A 21,973-nucleotide genomic window follows, 5' to 3' on the forward strand; every position below is an offset into this window, starting at 1 on the left:
TCGTTGGCCTTGTGAGTGCCTAGAGAGATTACTTATGATGATTAACTGAATGGATATTTAAAGAATTTGGGCGTTTTCATTCCCTGTAATATATCCTCCTCCCCCACCCCACACCCCACAAAATACTCAGTTTTTACAAAATCCTAAACATTGACAGAAGCCAATCCTTCTGCTTGTCAACTGAGTGCCTATAATTCGCACCTTTTTGGAATGCAGTTACACAATGAGACTACTTAGAAATGACGTGTAGGAGTTTGAAATTTACAATTGTTAGTCTAAAAACTATCATGTTAAAATGTAATGACTTCAAAACAATGGAGAGTATCGATACTGACTTCTGCTTATCTATAGATTATGTAACTGAAGAAGAAAATTTTAATTGTGAAAAGAATAATTCTATTTTCTGTTTAGAGACTTTATTTATGCATTAACCTTCTTAATTGGCTTATTCCTCTTTTTGTTTTTGTTCTTGGGTGAAAATTTGACAGATCAGAAACAGTACGTATTAACATTCAAATAATGAAATATTGATGGAAGTAGCAGCTGGTAAAACAATCTTCAGGCACTACCACAAAACTCAACATTGCTAATGTTCATGGCTCACCGTAAACCCTCCTCTGGTGTAACATAAAGCTTTGTATTTTTACTCGTATATGCATTTGTTTTCTTTTTGACTGGACTAATTCCTGGAGTTGAAGAATAAATGTTTCTATGAACTGAGAACTGGTGAAAAAGCAGAATAGTAATTTTATCAGCCATAGGTCAGTGGGTAGTGCGCTCTCCTCTGAATCAGAAGGAAGTGGATTCAGATCCAACCCAGAGACCGCAGCACAGATGTCTAGGCTGACTCACCCAATGTAGTATTGAGAGAGTGCTGTACAAGGGCGGCATGTAGTGCAGTGGATAGCACTGGGACTGCGGTGCTGAGGACCCAGGTTCGAATCGTGGCCCTGGGTCACTGTCCGTGTGGAGTTTGCACATTCCATGTCTGCGAAGGTTTCACAGCCCAAAGATGTGCAGGTTAGGTGGATTGGCCATGCTAAATTGACCCTTCATTGGATAAAAAAAATTGGGTACTCTAAATTTATGTAAAAAAAGAGAGTGCTGCACTGTCAGAGCTGCAATCTTTTGGATAAGATGTTAAATCAAGAAATAGTCTGCCCCCCTCAGGGGGTCTAGGACAACTCATCGCCAGCCCAACTCATCGCCAGCCCAACTCATCGCCAGCCCAACTCATCGCCAGCCCAACTCATCGCCAGCCCAATAAAAACAGTACAGTCAACAGCCTTCTTAACAGCGCTCTGGAGTGAATGGAATCTATTTAAACCAACAGACTTCTTAACAGCGCTCTGGAGTGAATGGAATCTATTTAAACAATTTAAACCTATAGAAAATAAAGGACATTTTAACATTTTTCAGTAAATTGACTCTATTTAAAAAGTGCCCAACATAAAAACGATTGTATTTAACCAGAGACGGACGGAAAAATGCATCTAAACTGCATTTTACCACTGGTCGGCTGAGACAGACACTCCAATACAAATCAGATACAATGAGAAATTTCTGGTTTGAGAGGTAGAATTTAATAAAGATTTCTGTCACACTGCAAGGTTTGGCGAAATACTCACGGTGCTTTGTAGAAAAAAGCTTGTCCTTACTTATGTCCATTACACAACATAATTATATGTATATTCGCACCTGCCACATATAATTTTGTGCTTTTCGTCTGAATAGCTGAAATTGACAAACACCAGGGTTATGGAACATGCGAGCGACAAATGTGAAACTGATTAGGTTCAGATTTGGTCAGTTGACTGTTTGCTGTAGGGCTCTATTGAAATAGACGCTGTTAATTGTAAGTTACTGTTTTTTGTATTGTGTTTTCCGTACGTCTCTGGTTAAATACAATCGTTTTTATATTGGGCACTTTTTAAATAGAGTCAATTTACTGAAAAATATACAGTAAACAGTCAACTGACCAAATCTGAACCTAATCAATTTCACATTTGTCGCTCGCATGTTCCATAACCCTGGTGTTTGTCAATTTCAGCTATTCAGCTATTCAGACGAAAAGCACAAAATTATATGTGGCAGGTGCGAATATACATTGAGCAACTTTGTGAGTTGCAAAGTGCACTCTGGTACAAGTCAGCTGAGATATGCCACTGGTTTCATGCTAATAAGTTTCTTTGAGATGCCACGATTGATAACCCTATGCAGGTGTGTGTGTGGATGCGTTTGCGTGGATAGATGTGGGAGGATTATCATGTTAATAAATATATATGCAATATATATAGAGTCAATTTACTGAAAAATATGTTAAAATGTCCTTTGTTTTCTATAGGTTTAAATTGTTTAAATAGATTCCATTCACTCCAGAGTGCTGTTAAGAAGTCTGTTGGTTTAAATAGATTCCATTCACTCCAGAGCGCTGTTAAGAAGTCTGTTGACTGTACTGTTTTTATTGGACTTGTTTTCTATAGGCTTAAATTGTTTAAATAGATTCCATTCACTCCAGAGCGCTGTTAAGAAGTCTGTTGGTTTAAATAGATTCCATTCACTCCAGAGCGCTGTTAAGAAGTCTGTTGACTGTACTGTTTTTATTGGGCTGGCGATGAGTTGGGCTGGCGATGAGTTGGGCTGGCGATGAGTCGGCGGCGATAAGTTGTCCCATTCCCCCCTCAGGTGGGTGTAAAAGATCCTACATCACTCTTTCAAAGAAGAACAGGGGAATTATCCCATGTGTTCTGAGCAATATTTATCACTCATTAAAAGCAGATAATCTAGTTGTTATCATATTGTTATTTATGGGAACATTCTGTGCACAAATTGGTCTCTGTGTTCCTAAATTAGAGCAGTGACTACAATCCAGAAGTATGTTGAACACGTCAAAGCACTTTGCACTGACCTGAGGTCATGAAAGGTGCTATGGAAGTTTTTTAAACTCATTTTTCTTTAAAAATTGAACATAATGTGGAACCCAAAATATGTAAAAGTTACCCTTTAATACTCCTTCAGTGTTTAGTAGAAATGCCATAAATAATTGGGGAATTTCTGTTGAAACTGGCTAAGGGTGGCAGGGTGGTGCAGTGGTTAGCACTGCTGTGTCACTGCGCCAAGGATCCGCGTTCGATCCCGGCCCCAGATCACTGTCCGCATGGAGTTTGCACCTTCTCCCCGTGTCTATGTTGGTCTCACCCCCACAACCCAAATAAGTGCACGGTAGGTGGATTAGCCATGCTAAATTGCCCCTTAATTGGAAATTTTGCAGATGACACGAAGATTGGCCGGGTGGTCAACAGTGAGGTTGAGTGACTTGGGTTAGAGAAGGTATAGACGGGATGGCCAAATGAAGGAGAAGTGACAGATGGAATTCAACCCTGAATAGTGTGAGGTGATATACTTTGGAAAGAGTAATTTGACAAGGAAGTTAACTATGAAAGATCTGACACTGGGAAGTTCCGAAGAACAAAGGGAGCTTGACATGATGTCCATACATCTCTGAAGGTAGAAAGGCAGATTAATAGGGTGGTGGTGAAAATGCATATGGGACACTCACTTTTATCAACCATGGCATAGATTACAAAAGCAGGGAGGTCATGATGGAGCTGTATAGAACTTTGGTGAGGCCACAGCTGGAGTACTGTGTGCAATTCTGGTTGTCACATAGGAAGGATGTAATTGCACTGGAGGGGGTGCAGAGGAAATTCACCAAAATGTTGCCTGGGATGGAACATTTAAATTATAAAGAGAGGTTGGATAAGCCTGGGTTGTTTTTTCTCGAGCAGAGAAGACTGGGGCGACTTGATTGAGGTGTACAAGATTATGAGGGGCATGGACATGATGGATAGGGAGCAGATGTTCCCCTTATTTGAAGGGTGAGTTACGAGGTAACACGAGTTCAAAGTGAGAGGTTTAGGGGGGGATTTGAGGAAAAGCTTTTTTACCCAGAGAATGGTGATGGTCTGGAATGCACTGCCTAGGAGGGTGGTGGAGGCAGGATGCCTCATCCTTTACAAACTCCCTGAATGAGCACCCGGCATGCCATAACATTCAAGGCTATGGGCCAAGTGGTGACAAGTAGGATTAGGTGGGCAGCTCAGGGCCTTTCATGCATCGGTTCAGACTCGATGGGCCGAAGGGCTTTTCTGCCCTTCTGTGAAGGCTACTAAAACATAATTAGAAAATGCTTATATTTTATAGTTCCTTTAATTCCTTCAGGTTGAAATGCAGATAACCTATCCCTAAATGATTTTTAGTTCATAACAAATTGTTAGAATTGACAGCCTTGGACACCAACATGTTAAAAAATACAATCAACAACATGTCATGACATTGGTACAAAATAAAAGTTATAAGGAAATGTTTCATTACCTACAACAGGAGAAAGATGTAGAAATAGTCACATTTTTTTAAAAGGTCAATATTCTTACCTGAATGGAGATAGGCCTTGCCTAACTTTGACTCATCACTAAAAGGAGGCATGCCACATTGACTGCAGTAATCGCTGTGACGTAGGTGCTTTCAACATTTGGTAAATATCAGGAGGGTGTGCCTGGAAACAAGAGCCTTTTGTCTTGGCATATCACTGTGGAGATGGTAAAATTTACCTATTTTTAAAAACTAATTGAAAGTTTGAATTTTTCTCCTGGTAAAATTTAAGGGAATTTATTGAACAAACAATACTTCTTATGAGATTTTCCTTTCATTGTGATGTTACATTAATCATCTGTGAGTAATCATAGACACATACAATAATTATGTTCCACTGTTGCTACATCCCTTCACTTGCTAACTCTTCCCATTGAAGCTCCTGCGTTTTTGCTCAGTGGACAAACATTGATGTTTACCAAACAGTCATGTTTTGTTGCTAGGCAAATAGGGTAGATTGCATTCGGGAGTGTCGTGTAAGCCTCTAACTTCTTGTATGCATGTGACATAATAAATCTCAGAAGATTGCAGCCTGGTGAAAAAAGTTCTTTAGACATATTAATTAATACATTCATGAAATTGCTAAACAGTTTTGTTGCTAAATACTTAACACTGCATATCAGGATGTTGAAATTTTCTATTGTTAGTACATACTGGGAGCGACATACTGTGAGCGACAAACGCTTGAGGTGGAATGCCTTCGGTTTGCCTAAGCCTGGGAGTTATCCGAGGTTCTACTTCCAGGGTCAGTTAGCTCAGTTAGCTGGATGGTTGGTTCGTGATGCGGAGCGACGGCAACAGCGCGGATTCAATTCCCATCCTGGCTGAGGTTATCGATGAAAGCCTTCTCAAACTTGCCCCTTGTCTGAACCATGGCTTCACCAAAAACGAATCAGTTCTTCCTTTGGCCATACCTTTATCTGTGTACCAAGTTTTGTTGAAATCTGTTCATAAATTTAAAAATATATTGTCTACCGACAGACTAAAAAACAGGAGCAAAGAAATTACCTTTGTCCACCTTCAGCGACAGAGGTAATAACTTGAATTTAGCCAAGGGATGTTCCAAAATACCCGGCTGTCCCTTTGTCTTCCTTTATGAGAAGACTGATAAGTTCCAAGAAAAATCCAAGAAAAATCCAAAAAATAGCAACCGTCACCCTGGAAAGGGGCCTGTCTCTATGAAATCCTGCATGACTTATCAATAAATCGTGAATTCCAGGTATTTTCACCGCAGCCAGATTCAAAGTCTTGAGTGAAGATAAATTGCTATGGGTGGCATTTACCGACCAATCCGCCAGTGGGATTTTCTGCTTCCCCCCCCCCATTGACAACTGGATTCCTGTTGACTGCACACCTCATTGCCGGGTAACCTGCGCACTGTCGGTGGAACCAGAATATCCCACTGATGTGAACAGCCGATAAATTCCGCCTTTGTGTGTGAAACCAGTTTATCAATTGAGACCAAATGATCTCCTTCCAACAACTGAGAGGCAAACTTTTCCTCAAGAAAATTCCTTCAGGACTGTCCGCACTACTAAAGCTGTTGCGCAAAGCCGCAAACATCAGACTGTAACAACTTGCAAACATATTACGCCCTTTGCTCTACGTTTGCCTTGAGCCAAAGACAGCCTAAAGCCTTATTTAAAATGATACCTCTTAATTGGGACTAATCAATTCTCAGATCATCATATACACAGTAATCTGGATAGACTGGCAGAACATTAATCCCAGGGAAGATTTTATCTGCTGGAGCCGGAATCCCTTTGTTTGGCTCAAATAGATATCAGGGGCGAAATTCTCCCCTACCCGGCGGGGCAGGGGGCCCAGCGTAGCGGAGTGGCGCCAACCACTCCGGCGTCGGGCCTCCCCAAAGGTGTGGAATTCTCCTTCTCCGCACCTTTAGGGGCTAGGCCCGCGGCAGAGTGGCTCCCGCTCCGCCGATGGCAACAACGGCCTTTGGCGCTACGCTGCCCGGCGTCTGGGCTGGCCGAAAGGCCTTCGCCGGTCCGCGCATGCGCCGGAGTGTCAGCGGCCGCTGATGTCACCACCGGCGCATGCGCGGTGGAGGGGGTCTCTTCCGCCCCCTCCATGGTGGAGGCCGTGGCGGAGGCGGAAGAAAAGGAGTGCCCCCACGGCACAGGCCCGCCCGCCGATCGGTGGGCCCCGATCCCGGGCCAGGCCACCGTGGGAGCATCCCCCGGGGTCCGATCGCCCCACGCCCCCCCGGGGGCCCGCTCGCACCGCCAATCCTGCCGGCACAGAGGTGGTTTAAACCACATCGGCAGGAGAGGCCTGTCAGCGGCGGGACATCGGCCCATCACGGGCCGGAGAAACGGCGCGGGTGGCACGCCGATCGGTGGGGCGTGATTCCCGCTCCCGCCGATTTCTGGGTGGCGGAGAATTCCGCCCACGGTGGGGGTGGGATTTACGCCAGCCCCGTGCGATTCCCCAACCCTGCGGGGGGTCGGAGAATTCCGCCCCAGAAGTCTGCAACATGTGGGGAAATAGTGGCAACGATAGGCTGTGATGGAAGGTAAGTGAGGGAGACGGTGTTCCAAAATGGAGGTGTCCACTCTTTGACTTCTTGAAAGGTAAATTAAAAATGTCTTTTTCACCCAGGCAGGAAATGGCTCTAACCCTGTCAGCCACTAGGAGGTCACCTTGAGCATAAAACTGGTGCCCTCTGCCTGTGGGGGACCCGTAGACTACTGGTAAATCCAAGTTGACTTCATTTAATTAGCCTGAAGTGATCCTTAAGCAGCTATTTGTCGCCAACCTGCCCACCCCCCAATCTTGCCTCAGCAAATCACCCTGGGGCAGATGGAGCCGGGGAATCAACAGGCCAACCAGCAGTGTTATTTTTAGCGCCTGTCTGCCTCCAATCCTGGCCACCAAAAGGTTTAAAAATCAAGCCTACTGACTACAATATTGACTGCTCTGTTCAGTTCCCTATCTCAACCAGACTAAATATATATAACTGGTAGATCCTTCCACATGTTGAACGATCGATACAGAAAAGCAAATGTGGATTGTCTTAAGTAATACCTAGTAGTTGTTGAATGGTATGGCAACGTCGCCATAGTCTCAAATGACCATCGGCCGCTTTCCTCTTTGATGAGGAGAGCTCACTGGTGGTGATTTAACCTGAGGATCACCACACCTCCGGAAAGGGGCGAAGTTCAGAAGGCAAGACTTTCATGAATAACCTCAGCTGGTACTGGAATTGAACTTGTGCTGTTAGCCTCGCTCTGCACCACAAACCAGCTCTCCAGCCAGCCCTCATGATGAATGATCCAGTTGATGGAGGCCAGGAAGTGACTGTCTCTGATTTCAACAAGAAAGATGGACTTGGAATTTATAATAATTTACAATGGAGAATACTGTGTGCAAGCTAAAACAAAAACAAGCAGCTTCTTCAACATGATTTCCAATTGTCCCCACAGGGCAAGTCCTAATGGAGATTTCTGAAGTACACAAGAAAGTCAACATAGATATGGAAGATAGTGTATGTATATATTAAATATTTTAGTTTTTCATTCTTTTAAATGGCTTTACTTTTGTCTTGCAACTTAAGTTTATCCTTCATTATTATTATACAACTGTTGTGTTGTGTAATAATTCACAGATCTGAGTTCCTGACCTCAACAACTTAATTGTAGGAGGTTGTTTGGTTAATGCAAAGTATTTCCCAAGCATTTGAAAAGTAAAATTTGACCAATTTAAGCCACTAATAGATCTTTTTTTGTCCAGTTACAAAGTAATATCAAAGGAGCCCTGAAAGCAGAATGCCGCCAACCTTTTGAATAGAGAATTCAGGGGCTCAAGGAACTCTTTAAAAAGTACAAGGGAATTAATTTGTTGTCATCACCCATGGAACAGCTGCTCCAAACCAAATGACTGGAAAATTTCCATTGACATTCCTTTTATCTTTTGCCCAGAACTGTTTGGGGAATTTTGCATGAGTGTCACCTACCACACTGCTGTCCAACCATTTGGTAAAAAAATCAATGGTAACCGGACTTGAAAGGCCATTATATTAAGATGTGTTATTTTACTACTGTTTAGTTAGTTCGGTTTTCTTTTTATTGCAAATATGGTTTCTCATTAAAAACTTTTTTTTCCCCCACCTTCAAGTTTAGGAAATTTCACAAAGATATCATAAGTGAATTGGAGAAAAAAACTGATCAAGATGTGAAATACATGAATGTAGGTATCTAACATTTTTATTTTAAAACTGTAATTGGGCAAAGTTGTGATCACTGGTATTTACCGCTTCTGTTGCAAATTACAGGTGGAACCGTAATATGTTTTTAAAATCCTTCAACTTTCTCAAGTACTGAATACTCATCCAATATGTTTTAGATCTTGTCCAAAAAGATATATTCTTTCTTCTCCTATCCCACCCAACCATTTTGAAGTTTGAAATATTAATGGTGTGTTAACATAACGCAGGCAAGCAACTATATTACAGATAATTCTAAAGTGACACAAGCAGCAGTTATTTCCCTGAGCAAATAATTAACCACTTCAAGCCAATAACCAAAGAATCTGTTGGATAATAAAAGCCCAAGCATACCAGAAGAGAGAGGACAAAGCTGTCATAATACTGAAGCATACAAAATAAGAGTAGGCCATTCAGCCGTACGACTATGCTCCGCCAGTCAATATGGCCATGGCTGATCTTCTAACTCAACATCATGCTCCTAGGCTCTCCCCAAACCCCTTGATGCCTTTAAGAGTCTCGAAACCTATCTATTTCCTTCTCAAATATATTATGGCTTGGCCTCCACAGGTTCACCATCTTCTGAGTGAAGAGGTTTCTCCTTTCTTCAGTCCTGTATCATCTACCCTGTATCTTGAGACTGTGATCCCATGTTCTTGACACCCCAACTGGAGGAAGCAACATCCAAAATAGCTTAGCAAAATCTATTTTATTTTCATAGAAATATATCCAGCAGAAATGTGTTGACTTGATCAACTAACATTATAGGACTTGTGTTTTTCTACAATTTAGTTTTTTAGGGGATGTTTTTACTTTGGTTTTCAAGGTATTTGAACTTGCAGGAGGAACTGAGGCAACAAAAAATATAACTCTTTATATAGCCCATATTCGTGTCTCAATATGTCTTCTTTTAAACCAAAAATTAAAAACTACTCTATGATCACAGGAATGATATTCAATTTAATTTTCAGATGTTGTATTAATACTCCAACTTGTAGGGAGGCACGGTGGCGCAGTGATTAGCACTACTGCCTACGACACTGAGGACCCGGGTTCGATCCCGGCCCTGGGTCACTGTCTGTGTGGAGTTTGCACATTCTCCCCATGCCTGCCACAACCCAAATATCTGCAGGTTAGGTGATTGGCCATGCTAAATTGCCCCTCAATTGAAAAAAATAATTGGGTACTCTAAATTTTTTTTTTAATACTCTAACTTGCATTTAGTAACATTTTCAGCATAACAGAATGTCCAAGGCACTTCATAGGAGTTTCATAAAGCAAATTTAACTGAGGTATATAAGGAAAGATTTGGGCAAATGACCAAAGCATGATCACAGTGGTAGATTTTAAGGAACACTTTAAAGGAGGAAAGAAAGGGTGGGATTTTCCAGCTGTTCCTACCAGCGGGATGTTCCGGTCCCACCGACAGTGGCTGTCTACCATAGGTTCCTCGGTGGCAGAGAATACAGTGGCTAGATCGAAACATCCTGCTGCCAGCCAATAACGAGCCACTTCTTCCGCTGCCGGGGGAGGAGGGGTGATCTGTGCAGTGTCAGAAAATCCCACCTTTCGAGTTCCATAGTTTAGGCTCATGGCAGCTGAAGGCATGGCCACCAATGGCTGAGCAATTAAATAAGGGATGATCAAGAAGCCAGAATTAGAGGAGTACAGACACCCGAGTGTGGGACTGAAGAGGGTTTAAAATACAGGGCGGTGTGAGGCCATGGAGGGATTTGCAAATTTCAAAATGGAGGCATTACTTCACTGGGAGTGAATACAATTTAGTGAGAACAGAGTGATAGGTGAACTGGACTTGGTGCGAGTTGTTATTTTAGTATTGAAAAGGCAGAGTAACAAAGACTAAGAATGCATAATGGAATAGCCAAAAGAGATTAAACTAATGCTTATCTGAATTTCTGCATTTGTGATTTGAACCAAAGTGGATTATTTCAAGGTTTGAGTCCCTGTAAAAACTTCAACCAAGCAGAATTCTCTGCTACTGCTCTGCAAGGTAGGCTGATCAATTGAAGTTAATTGGGAGTCCAAAAAACCGCAGATTAACACATTGATGTAATTTTGTTTGCAGGCAACTCTTAAAAAGTACCAAACAGAACATAGAACTAAATTGGATTCTCTTGAGAAGTCTCAAGCAGAACTCAAAAAACTTAGAAGGAAAAGTCAAGGAACAAAAAATGCATACAAATATGAAAATAAAGAAATGGAGGTCGGTATTAGCTTATTATTCTTTGCGTAAACTGACAATTTAATTCCTATTCCATTGCTGTCATCGTTCTCTGTCATTGTACAGAATCTAATCTGTTAACACTTCTATAATATGACAATGGTTTGCTGGTGAGAGGTGTACTTCTTTGGCTCATAGTTAATACTACTTCCTTTATAGAATTGAGCTCTTCACTGAAGTCTTTCATGTTTGTTTTTCTGGAAATCATGTGCAGTTATATTTATCATGGGCAATGATATGAACATTTTAAATTGATTTGCATGCCCTTGAGGTAGAGAAACAAAAAGGTGACCACTCGTTAAGAATCTGTGTGGACGGCACGGTGGCGCACTGGTTATCACCGCTATCTCACGGTGCCGGGACCTGGGTTCGATCCCGGCACTGGGTCACTGTCTGTGTGGAGCTTGTACATTCTCCCCGTGTCTGTGTGGGTCTCATCCCCACAACCCAAAGATGCGCAGGGTAGGTGGATTGGCCACGCTAAATTGCCCCTTAATTGGGAAAAAGAATTGGGTGCTCTAAATAAAAAAAAAGAATCTGTGGACATCAGGATGTGGCTGATCTATTACAATCTAAAACATGGGCCTCAATTTTTCAGATTGCCCTTGGCAGTCGGCGAGGCTCTGCCCGTTCCACCATAAAATTGCTTCCACGGGGGGGGGGGAAGACTACAACTGTGTACAGGACCCAAGAACGGACAAATCCAGCCACAAATCAGGGAAACAATCGGGAATGGCAAAAGAACTGAACACCTTTATGGAGCTGATGTCGGGGGAGTGGACCCGTGGAGGTCTAACCATCCAAAGGAAAAGGGGTTCTCCTCCTTCTTCCAAGTTCACAGAGTGTACTCCCGTATCAATTTCTTTGTAGTGGGTAAATCAGTGCTTCACGGGTAGTCAGGGCAGAATACTCCGAAATAGTAATCTCAGACCACGCACCACACTACGTGGATGTAAGTTTGGTGACGGGCCGGTCCCAGCAATGGAGGCTGGACACAGTCCTCCTTGAGAACAAGGCATTCTGCAAAAGAATGTCACAAGCCATCGACGGGTATGTATCCTGGAACCAGAATGGGGAAGTCTCGCCCTCCACATTCTGGGAGGTACTGAAGGCGGTGATAAGGGAGGAAATAATAGCATACTAGGCACTCAAGGACAGGAAGGAGAGGGCGGCTAGGCAACTGCTGATCAACTCCATAGTGGAGGTGGACCGGCGATACTTCATCGCCCCGACTGTGGAACTACTGGCGGAAAGACTACTATCTCCGTTCAATAATGTTAGCACTTGTAGTTTGTTGTATTCATTGTTCCTGTCTCAAAACTTCTATTTGAGTGAAACAATGACAATTTTTTCAAGTGATAGGAAGCACTCAGCTGCAGCTTCCAATGGTGAAGTCATTAGGAACTTCTTTACATCAGTAGTAAGATGCTTTTACTGGTAGTTCCTGACAATTTACTAAATTAGCTGAAGCAAATGGTGGGATCTTGTTTACTCATATCTGGTCAAATCTGTAAAAATTTATTTTGGGCTGCTACTGACTGCGGCAGAATCACATATATGGTACTGGCAATACAATCACCCACTAACAACAATATAAAAACAGCTATGAGATCACGTTTGGATGTGGTTAAATTCATTTAGGAACAATTAAGAACTCGTTAGTGATGCATTGCCTTTGAAGGGCTAGATTGTGCAGATGAACGACATTACACGTTAAAAGAAAGCAGAAGATTATGGAAATGCTCAGCAGGTTAGACAGCACCTGTAGCAAAAAGAAGGTAGTGATAACATTCCAGGTGTTCGGAACAGAGGAGGCCATTCAATCGCTCAAGCATGTTCCACCATTCCAGGAGATCTGTCTGGTCAGGTTTCTAACAAAAGGTCATCAACCAGAAATGCTACTTTTGGGCCCCCAGTGATCAGCTATCAAACCATACTGCATTAATTATTTACATGTTGCCTCCTGGTGTTAAACATACTGGGGCATGTTTGGTGCCACCTGGGCGTACCTTGGCGTTGTTGTCATGTTCACACCAATGTGCTTTCTTGCCATTAGCACCCAATGCCCTGCTTATCCGTACACAGGCTGGTGTCACACCTTTTCCATTCTCCTATCCCCTCCTTCTTCATTTCTATCCGTTTCGGTCCTCCCTCCCCATCTCCGCCCCCCCCCCCCTCCCTTATTGGTTGCTGGTCATGGACAGGTCTTCAAACAAGACGGTGAATTGCTTCCATGTGTTGCGGAAGCCCTCTACCGATCCTCGAATGGTGGATTTTATCTTTTCCAGTTGAAGGAATTCTGCTAAGCCTGTCTGCAGCCTTGGGTGGAGCTGTTGATCTCCAGCCGAACAGGAGCCTCCGGCAGGGAGGCAAAGACTTGGGTGTCTGTCCCTCTCCTTGTAAATAGTTTTGCCTGTTCCAACACCCTAAAGACCAGCATGGCTCCACTCTCACCCACGCAACCTTGGACATGGCCTTGAAAAAGGCAGTCCAGTACCTGACAAGTCTGGTGTGGTTGGCCGGGTCTCCCTGGCACCGTTCACATTTATCCTCCACCTCCGGGAAGAACCCGCTCATGTGTGTTCTGGTCAAGTGCGCCCTGTGCACTACCTTTAGCTGCGTTAGGCTCAGCCCTGTGAATAAGGTGGTGGAGTTCGCCCTATGTAGTGCTTCGCCCCAGAGTCCTCCCCCTATCTATGCCTAGCTTTTCCTCCCACTTTTCCCGTGTCTCGTGCAGTGGTGACAGTACCTCCTCCAGCAGTTGTCCATACATGTCAGCACAGTTACCGTCCCCTAGTTCGCCCGAGGTGAGGCATCTGCCCAATAAGGTGTGTCCTGGTAGCTGAGGGAATGTTGTGGTCTCTTGCAAAGGAAGTTCCTCAGTTGCATATACCAGAGCTTGTTCCCCTTCGGGAGCTGAAGCTTGTCTGTTTGTTCCCCAGGGTCGCTACTGTGCCATTCACGTATAGGTCCCCTATCGCCAGTACTCCTCCATCTTGTCTCCACTTTTTAAAGGAGGCATCCACTGTCACAGGGGTAAATCTATGGTTCTTGCAGATGGGGGCCATAGCAACCAGATTGAAGTGTGCCTGAGTTGATTCCATGTCCTCAGCGTGGCCACTACCACTGGACTACTTGAGTACTTGGATGGGAGAAATGGGAGTTGGGCTGTTGCCAGTGCTCAGAGGGATGATCCCATGTAGGAGTTCTCCTTCGTTCTTACCCATTCCGCTTCCAGTTCTTTGAACCACCCCCCGTACTCTTCGTGTTGGCTGTCCAGTGGTAGAATAGGAGGTTCCAAAGGGCCATGCCCCCGATATTCCTCCTCCTTTGCAGGACACTCTTGCAGATACACGGGTTCTTTGCTCTGCCCCTCCCCCCTTTGTAGGACGCTCTTGCAGATACTAGGGTTCTTTGCTCTGCCCCTCCCCCACCACCACACACACACATAAATGCCATGATTAATTTGTTTACTTTAGTGAAGAAGGCCTTGGGGATGAAGATCGGGAGGGTTCTGAACAGGTAGAGGAATCTAGGCAACATTTTAGTTTGCTTGACTGCACTCTCCCTGCCAGGGAGAGCGGGAGTGAGTCCCACCTCCGCAGGTCTCTCTTTATCTCTTCCAGCAGACTTGATAGGTTCCACTTGTGGATCCATGTCCAGCCATGGACTATTTGGATCCCCAGGTATTTGAATTTGGTTTGGGCCAGCTTGAATTCCATTATTCCTCCCATGCTGATTCGGAGGTTTGAGACGTAGAGGAGCAGGTCATCTGCATAGAGTGCGAATCTGTGCTCTCTATCTCCCCTCTGGATATCTTCCCATCCCTTTGCTGATCCAAGAGCAAAAGATAGTGACTCGATTGCTAGGGTGAATAGCAGTGGGGACAATGGGCATCCCTGCCTCCTGCCTCTTTGCAGCCAGATGTATTCAGTACTAGTGGACTTTGTTTGTACTCTCGCCATGGGTGCGCTGTACAATAGCTTTACCCAGGAGGTGAATCCTGGCTCAAACAAAAACCGTTCCAGTACCTCTTTGAAATACCTCCATTTGACTTGGTCAAATGCCTTCTCTGCATCAAGGGAGATGATCACGTCCGGTGTCTCCTCCTTGGGTGGAGTCATAATCACGTTCAGCAGGTGTCTGATGTTCGCCTCTAGTTGTCCGCCCTTGACAAAGCCCATCTGATCCTCTGCCACAATTCTAACATGCAACTCTCCCAGTCACCTTGTCAGGACCTTGGCTGGTTTTGGTGTCAGCATTTAGGAGTGAGATGGGTCTGTATGACCCGCGTTCTGTTCGTTCTTTGCCTTTTTTAGGGATTAGCGATATCGATGCCTGTGCCTGTGTGGGCGGCAGGGTCCCTCCTCGATAGTGAATCATTGAGCATCTCCTGCAGGGACGGGGCCAGTGCAGCCACCAATTTTTTTATAGAAGTGCATGAAGTTGATGCTCTCCATGACTTCTACCAGTTCTAGTGGTGCTTCCAGTCCCTGCCTCTTTCCTCCCCCACAGCTGATATGTCCAGCCCGTTGAGAAACTGCTTAATCTTCAAGTCTCCTCTGGGGGATCTGTCAACAGACCCCCAGCCACACAGTGTACTCCGCGATCACGCCAATTCTGGATCCAAGAGAATCGCCGGACCAGCGCCAGGCCCGATTTCGGCTTGAATGTGGATTCTCCGCCCCCGCGCCAAACGTGATTTCGGCTTGGGGCTATGGAGAATCCAGCCCAGAGTGTCTTGTTGTGTGATGCTTTCCAAGACTGGCCAAACTGATAAAACAAAATGGAGCTGACTTGGGTTTTCAGAATCTCCCAGCAACTCTCTCACAAGCTCAATAAATTCCAAACAAGAACAAAAGATGTACCAGAATCTTGGAAGCATCAGTTGGCTGCTTGCCAAGTCCATCAAAATGTCATCACAGACTATGCCACAGAGCATTAAGGGGAGACCTGAGCCAGTACATTAGACATGGGATGTTTTCAGTTTGATCAAAGTCTGCGGTTTAAAACAAAAACTGAAACATTGCAAGGATATGGATTTAAAAAAGAAATATGAAACAGATTATAATTTAGCCAGTTCCTTCCAGTCCCCCACTGATACTTGAACCACTTGTCCGACTTGTTGCACTTTTTACTTGAGTGTATTACGCGTTTTATTGGAGTGTATTAACACGCCTCCGTTTAAAGGCCGTGTGCTTAACACTACTACAGCTCTGTGTATGTAATTCTGCTCGGAGTCGCCAGGTGCCGTATTTAGACACCTCACAAGTATATCAAGGTCAGGTTCAAAGTAATAAATCTGTACACCGATTAGTAAGTTCAAACGATTGATATTTATTATAACAAATATAATAAATACACATGCATACGCTAAAGAGACTAAGTTACTTCTAAACTAAACGACTAAAATACTCATCTAAACAGGAACAGGCAAGGTCAGGGAGCGAGGCCTTCGTCCCGTTCTTGGTCTGCAACTCTCAGATATTAAAGGTCGTCAGGGTCTAGCGAGTCTGGATCACGTAGCGATCGTCGTGGTGAAACTTACAGTTTGATGGCTGGTGGCTCAACGGCTGGTGATGGAGCTGGAGTCAGGATGCGATGTATCAGCAAAGCGATGAAAACAGCAGAGAGCCGGAGCCAAGACAACAGACCGGACCATGTGCGGGGTCTACTTTTATAGGTCCCCCCAAAGTCCGTGCCTCTTCGGGGCGGTCTCTACCTGCTGTATATCGATTGGGTCTTCTCCCAATCGATATTTTCCAAACCCCCCAATCTGAGGGTCGCTTCTCGATGGGTGGGGCGGTTTCTATGGTGCTTTGTGATGGATACTTATGGGGCCGTTTCGTCTGGGCGTCCACTCAAAGTATCCATTCAAACCTAAATGTTTCTATTGTGTGGGCCTAGATCTGAATCACCTCATTACTATGCAAATCGTTGTTGCCATTTACACCTTTAGCTGAGATTCTGCACCTGGCCATAAACTGGTTTCTGTATGTGCAGAATGCTAATTAGCCTTCTGCAAACTGCTTGTCCTTGCTAAGACTGTTTTCTCCCTGCAGCCTTAGCAGTTCTCCATTTTGTAGCCCAGTGTCCATCTTGGGTGGCTACAGACTTCATTATCTAAAAGTAAGCCCAGGACTGCCTGCTCTCTTATAGGGCCCTCTGCATACTGGTTTTACAAATTCTCCTGGACACAGTTTAAAATTTCCACTCCCTCTAAACCTTTCTCACTATGGCTGCGCCAGTTAATGTTGGGGAAGTTGAAACTACCCTCTATCACTACCCTATTACTTTTACACTTCTCTGAAATTTACCTGCATTGCTCTTCTATTTATCTTGGACTGTCAGGGGGCCTATAGAAAACTCCCAGCAATGTGATTTCTCCCTTTAGTCCCCATCCTTGGTCACCTTAAAGCCATATCTCTGAAATTCCAACTATATCATACCCCCTTACATCTATCTGCGTAACTAATTCATCCATTTTTTTCCCCCGAGCATTCGGGTACAAAACCTTAAGGCTAGTCCTTCCTATGTTCCTTGTCCCATCCCTACTATTTTTTACTGTGCCTTTGTCTCCCCATCCCCCCACACACCCCTTCACCCAACTAAGGACATCAGTCCCAGTCCTGACCAGATGTAACCCATAGGTTTTTCCAGGTCTCACCTCCCCCAGAATCAGTCCTAATGCCCCAGAAATCTGAAACCCTCATCATTTTTTCAGCCACGTATTCAACCTATATGTCCTGCCATTTAATAATAATAATCACTTATTGTCACAAATAGGCTTCAATGAAGTTACAGTGAAAAGCCCCTAGTCGCCACATTCCGGCGCCTGTTTGGATGGCCGGTACAGGAATTGAACCCGCGCTGCTAGCCTTGTTCTGCATTGCAAGCCAGCTATTTAGCCCACTGTGCTAAACTAGCCCCTACCGACCAGCATTTCTACACTGACTAGCAAGTGGTGCTGGTAGTAATCCTGAGATAACTACTTTTGAGGTCCTATGTTTCAATTTGCTTTCTATCTCCCTATATTCTGCTTTTCAGACCTCATCTTTTTTTACCTATTTCGTTTGTACCAATGTGTACCACGACCACTGGCTGTTCACCCTTCCTGTTCAGAATGTCTGCAACTGCTCTGATAGATCCTTGACTCTAGCGCCAAGGAGGCAACATTCCATTCTGGAGTCTCTTTTGCAGCCACAAAAACGTCTATCCATTCCCTTCACAATTAAATCCCCTATTCCTATTGCATTTCTATGTCTTTTGCTCCTCCCCTGTGCAGCAATGAATTTGGCTGCTGCTTTTATCCCCTGAACGGTCATTCCCCTCAACAGTTTCCAAAACTGTGTATCTGTTTTGCAGGGGAATACACAGGAGATTACTACACTGCCTGTCTATTCCTCTTGTTCTGCCTCGTGGTCACCCATTCCCGGCCTGCCTGTAGAGTCTCAGCCTGCGGTGTCATCACCTCTCTACACGTGCTATCCCCGATATTCTCTGCAGTATCCTCAGACACTCTCTGCAGTATCGCCAGACGCCATTCGAGCTCTGAAACTCGGGATTCCAGGAGCTGCAGCTGGAGACACTTCCTGCGCACATGCTGGTCCTCGGAACTGGAAGCGTTCCTAGTCTCCCACATGGAGCAAGAAGAGCTAACTGCAGTTTGGAGCTCTCCTGCCATGTCTTTCCCTTTAGTTAAAAGAATCCTTTTAATATCAAACAATTTCAACCCGAGCCCTTCTCCTCTGCTCTTTGTTATTATAGGATATATTTCTCACAATAATAATTTGTTTTGTCACAAGTAGGCTTACATTAACACGGCAATGAAGTTTTACTGTGAAAATCCCCCAGTCGCCACATTCCTGCGCCTGTTCGTGTACAAGGAGGGAGAATTCAGAATGTCCAATTCCCCTAATAGCACGTCTTTTGGGACTTGTGAGAGGAATCCAGAGCACCCGGAGGAAACCCACGCAGACACTGGGAGAACGTGCAGATTCCGCACAGACAGTGACCCAAGCCGGGAATCGAACCTGGGACCCTGGCTCTGTGAAGCCATAGTGCTAACCACGATGCTACCGTGCTAATATCACAGAATGATATTTTAACAGTAATAATTAGTAGTAGTAGTAACTATTTACCCAACTGTACTTACCAAGTAGCTATTTAGATTTCCTCAAGAGATGTAAACTTGCACTCCACCTTTCTTCCAGCCTATTAACCATCTGGTTCTGCTCTTGATGAACTTTTTCTCCCAGTTTCTTTCCCTATTTAGTTATTTAAGTTTCAGCTATTTATAGATGGTCCCTAATATCAGTTACTCAACAATGAGCTTAAAACTTTCCTGTAGCTTCACTCTTGGATTTTTCAAACTCAGCACGCTGTCTGAACAGTGGCTGTTCCTTGCAGGTTCAGTGCTATCCACTGCCCAAAGGCCAATCTGGAGTAGAACATGCACTGTAACCAAGCATGCAACGTGTTGAGGAAATCAAATGTGTTGAACTCTTTCTCCCTTGAAATGAAATGAAATGAAAATTGATTATTGTCACAAGTAGGCTTCAAATGAAGTTACTGTGAAAACCCCTTAGTCGCCACATTCCGGCGCCTGTTCGGGGAGGCTGGTACGGGAATTGAGTAATTCCTCTCCTCAGACAAGCTTTGGTTCAACCAACATGGTTCATAACCTTGGTGTTCTATTTAAACTGAATATTAAATCCCATGTCCTATTGCCCCTTTACGACATAGTCTACCTCAGATTCTACTTCAGGCACTCCATTGCTGAAAACTTTATTATCTATCACCTCCAAATTGAATAAATGCTCTCACCAGTGAATTTTTACCCTCCATTAACTGCAACTCATCCAAAAAATCTTCTCCATGTGTTTAATCCTACCGAAAAACCCAGTTGATCATCTCAGCCCTATCCTCATTGACCTACACAGGTTCCCTGCAACCTACATGTTTGGTTGAAATGTTTTCTTCTTTCGGAAGTGACTTGAGAGTATTGCTTTAAATGAAAGGTCGCATTCAAGTTGTTGGTTTATTGCTGATTTCCATCAATTGCAACTTGGAGAACATAGAACATACAGTGCAGAAGGAGGCCATTCGGCCCATCGAGTCTGCACCGACCCACTTAAACCCTCCCTTCCACCCTATCCCCGTAACCCAATAACCCCTCCTAATCCTTTTGGTCACTAAGGACAATTTATCATGGCCAATCCACCTACCCTGCACGTCTTTGGACTGTGGGAGGAAACCGGAGCACCTGGAGAAAACCCACGCAGACACGGGGAGAACATGCAGACTCCCCACAGACAGTGACCCAAGCGGGAATCAAACCTGGGACCCTGGTGCTGTGAAGCCACAGTGCTATCCACTTGTGCTGCCCACTTGCTTATCAATTTTTTTCTCTTCTCCCCCCCCCCCCCCCATGGTGGTATTCTCCCCCCCCCCCCCCCCCCCCCCCCCCCCCCCATGGTGGTATTGGTGTTATGTGTCAATGTTTTCCAATATAAATTGCTGAGTAACTTCTGCCGTGGCTACAGCGGCATCATTTCAACCACACACAATGTTTTATTACTTTACTGCAGTCACATATGATATGTAAATGTATTCTACAACTATATATTAAACGCCTAGCAAGTGACCAAGGAAATAAAACACTCAATGATTATAAAATACAAACATGCTCTCCTTTTTGTCTTGCCATTTAGCCAGTAAATGCACAAAACATTTAAAGTACATATGCATAAGCTGTGTAAGCATGTCAACAACACTGTTGATTATTCATTTTTATTTGCTAATCGGAAATACAATAAGCCATATCTGTATTCCCAAATAGCCACTGGTGTCCAGTATATTGGACAACATTGTTCTTTGTTCATCTGATAGGAGTTATGCTTGTGGTCAATAAAAATAAAGAAGTTTCCATGTGACTTCTATCCTGTGAATTGTGTCGAACACAATGGACCTTCCAGCAAGATAAATAGTTTCTAACTATATTTGAACAATAAAATAAATGAATGTGTCAAGTAATTTGTGTGTAATAATTAACTGCATTACTTTGGTGAAATACTTATGTTTATTGTAGTTGAGTTTGAATCTACTTCATGCACAAGGTGTGAATTAAGGCTGAGAGCTGTTTGAGACTGTCTTTTAACACTTTCGCATGGTACTTACTTTGCTTCACAATTAATTGGACTTCATTCCTTGATTTGATGAAAGACCTCAGTTTCTTCAGAATGATGTATCTTTCAGACTGTACTAAGTGATGGTAATTGAAACTGTAAATTTGAACCCATAATGTTTAGCTTGTTGGAGAGATTTCCATGATTTATTACCTTTTCTGTTTTCAAAAGTGTCGCAACTGTTTCACTTGCCAGTGCTGTTGAATTCATTTCTTTTGTTTGTGTGTGTGTGTTTCCTTTGTTAATTAATATAAAAGATGCTAGTGGCGGTAACAAAATACTTTGCTTTTCATGCACAGTGCTGGCATAAGCATTTCCAGGTCAGACATAGTATGCTATGATGCAAAGTCAAACTGCTCCAAACAGCAAAATTACTTTTCTCAAACTGTGATTATTGTAGGTGATAAAGTGGAATTTGATAAACTAATTTTACTTAATCAGCAGAGATCAGAATCTAGCTAAAAGACAGGAAATTAATATCTCCTACTTACATGATAATCAGATTCAAGTTAAAAAAAGGAGCCACGTTATTAAGTACAATTGACCAATGTGGAAGGCAGTGCCATTTTCTGTTTCTGTTAAGTGTGGTAGAGAATTGGCACGGACTGAGAAAAGATTATTTCTGGTCCAGAAAATAGGCTAACTACAGCAACCAAAAGTGTGAACATTATAAGGGGATACCTTTGACCTATTTCACTCTTCCCCACTCTGTTTCTTTCATACTGTGACTGATCGTTGTCAAGCCCTGTATTTACTAAACTTCAGTAACGCCTCTCCCCCCCCCCCCCCCCCTCCACTAATTCCCTACCCCCACGCCAACCTCTGGGATGTAGTTCACGGGAATCTCTCTCCCTTGTGATTCTCTGCCTAAGTAACTATCCTGGTGTACTG

The 21,973-nt window shown here is 43.8% G+C and overlaps 1 protein-coding gene across 2 annotated transcripts in view; it reads left to right on the top strand.

Annotated features, from left to right (window-relative positions):
• baiap2l1a (BAR/IMD domain containing adaptor protein 2 like 1a) overlaps positions 1 to 21,973 on the top strand; it is a 167,350-nt gene that overhangs the window by 71,699 nt on the left and 73,678 nt on the right. For both annotated transcript variants that reach the window (XM_038819842.1, XM_038819841.1), the window contains exons 4-6: positions 7,875 to 7,936; positions 8,566 to 8,637; positions 10,740 to 10,877. In XM_038819842.1, the coding sequence (XP_038675770.1) occupies positions 7,875 to 7,936; positions 8,566 to 8,637; positions 10,740 to 10,877 (272 nt within the window). The remainder of the gene's footprint in view (positions 1 to 7,874; positions 7,937 to 8,565; positions 8,638 to 10,739; positions 10,878 to 21,973) is intronic.

The sequence above is a fragment of the Scyliorhinus canicula genome, chromosome 15, assembly GCF_902713615.1.
Source record: "Scyliorhinus canicula chromosome 15, sScyCan1.1, whole genome shotgun sequence".
In the NCBI taxonomy this organism is placed as follows: domain Eukaryota; kingdom Metazoa; phylum Chordata; class Chondrichthyes; order Carcharhiniformes; family Scyliorhinidae; genus Scyliorhinus; species Scyliorhinus canicula.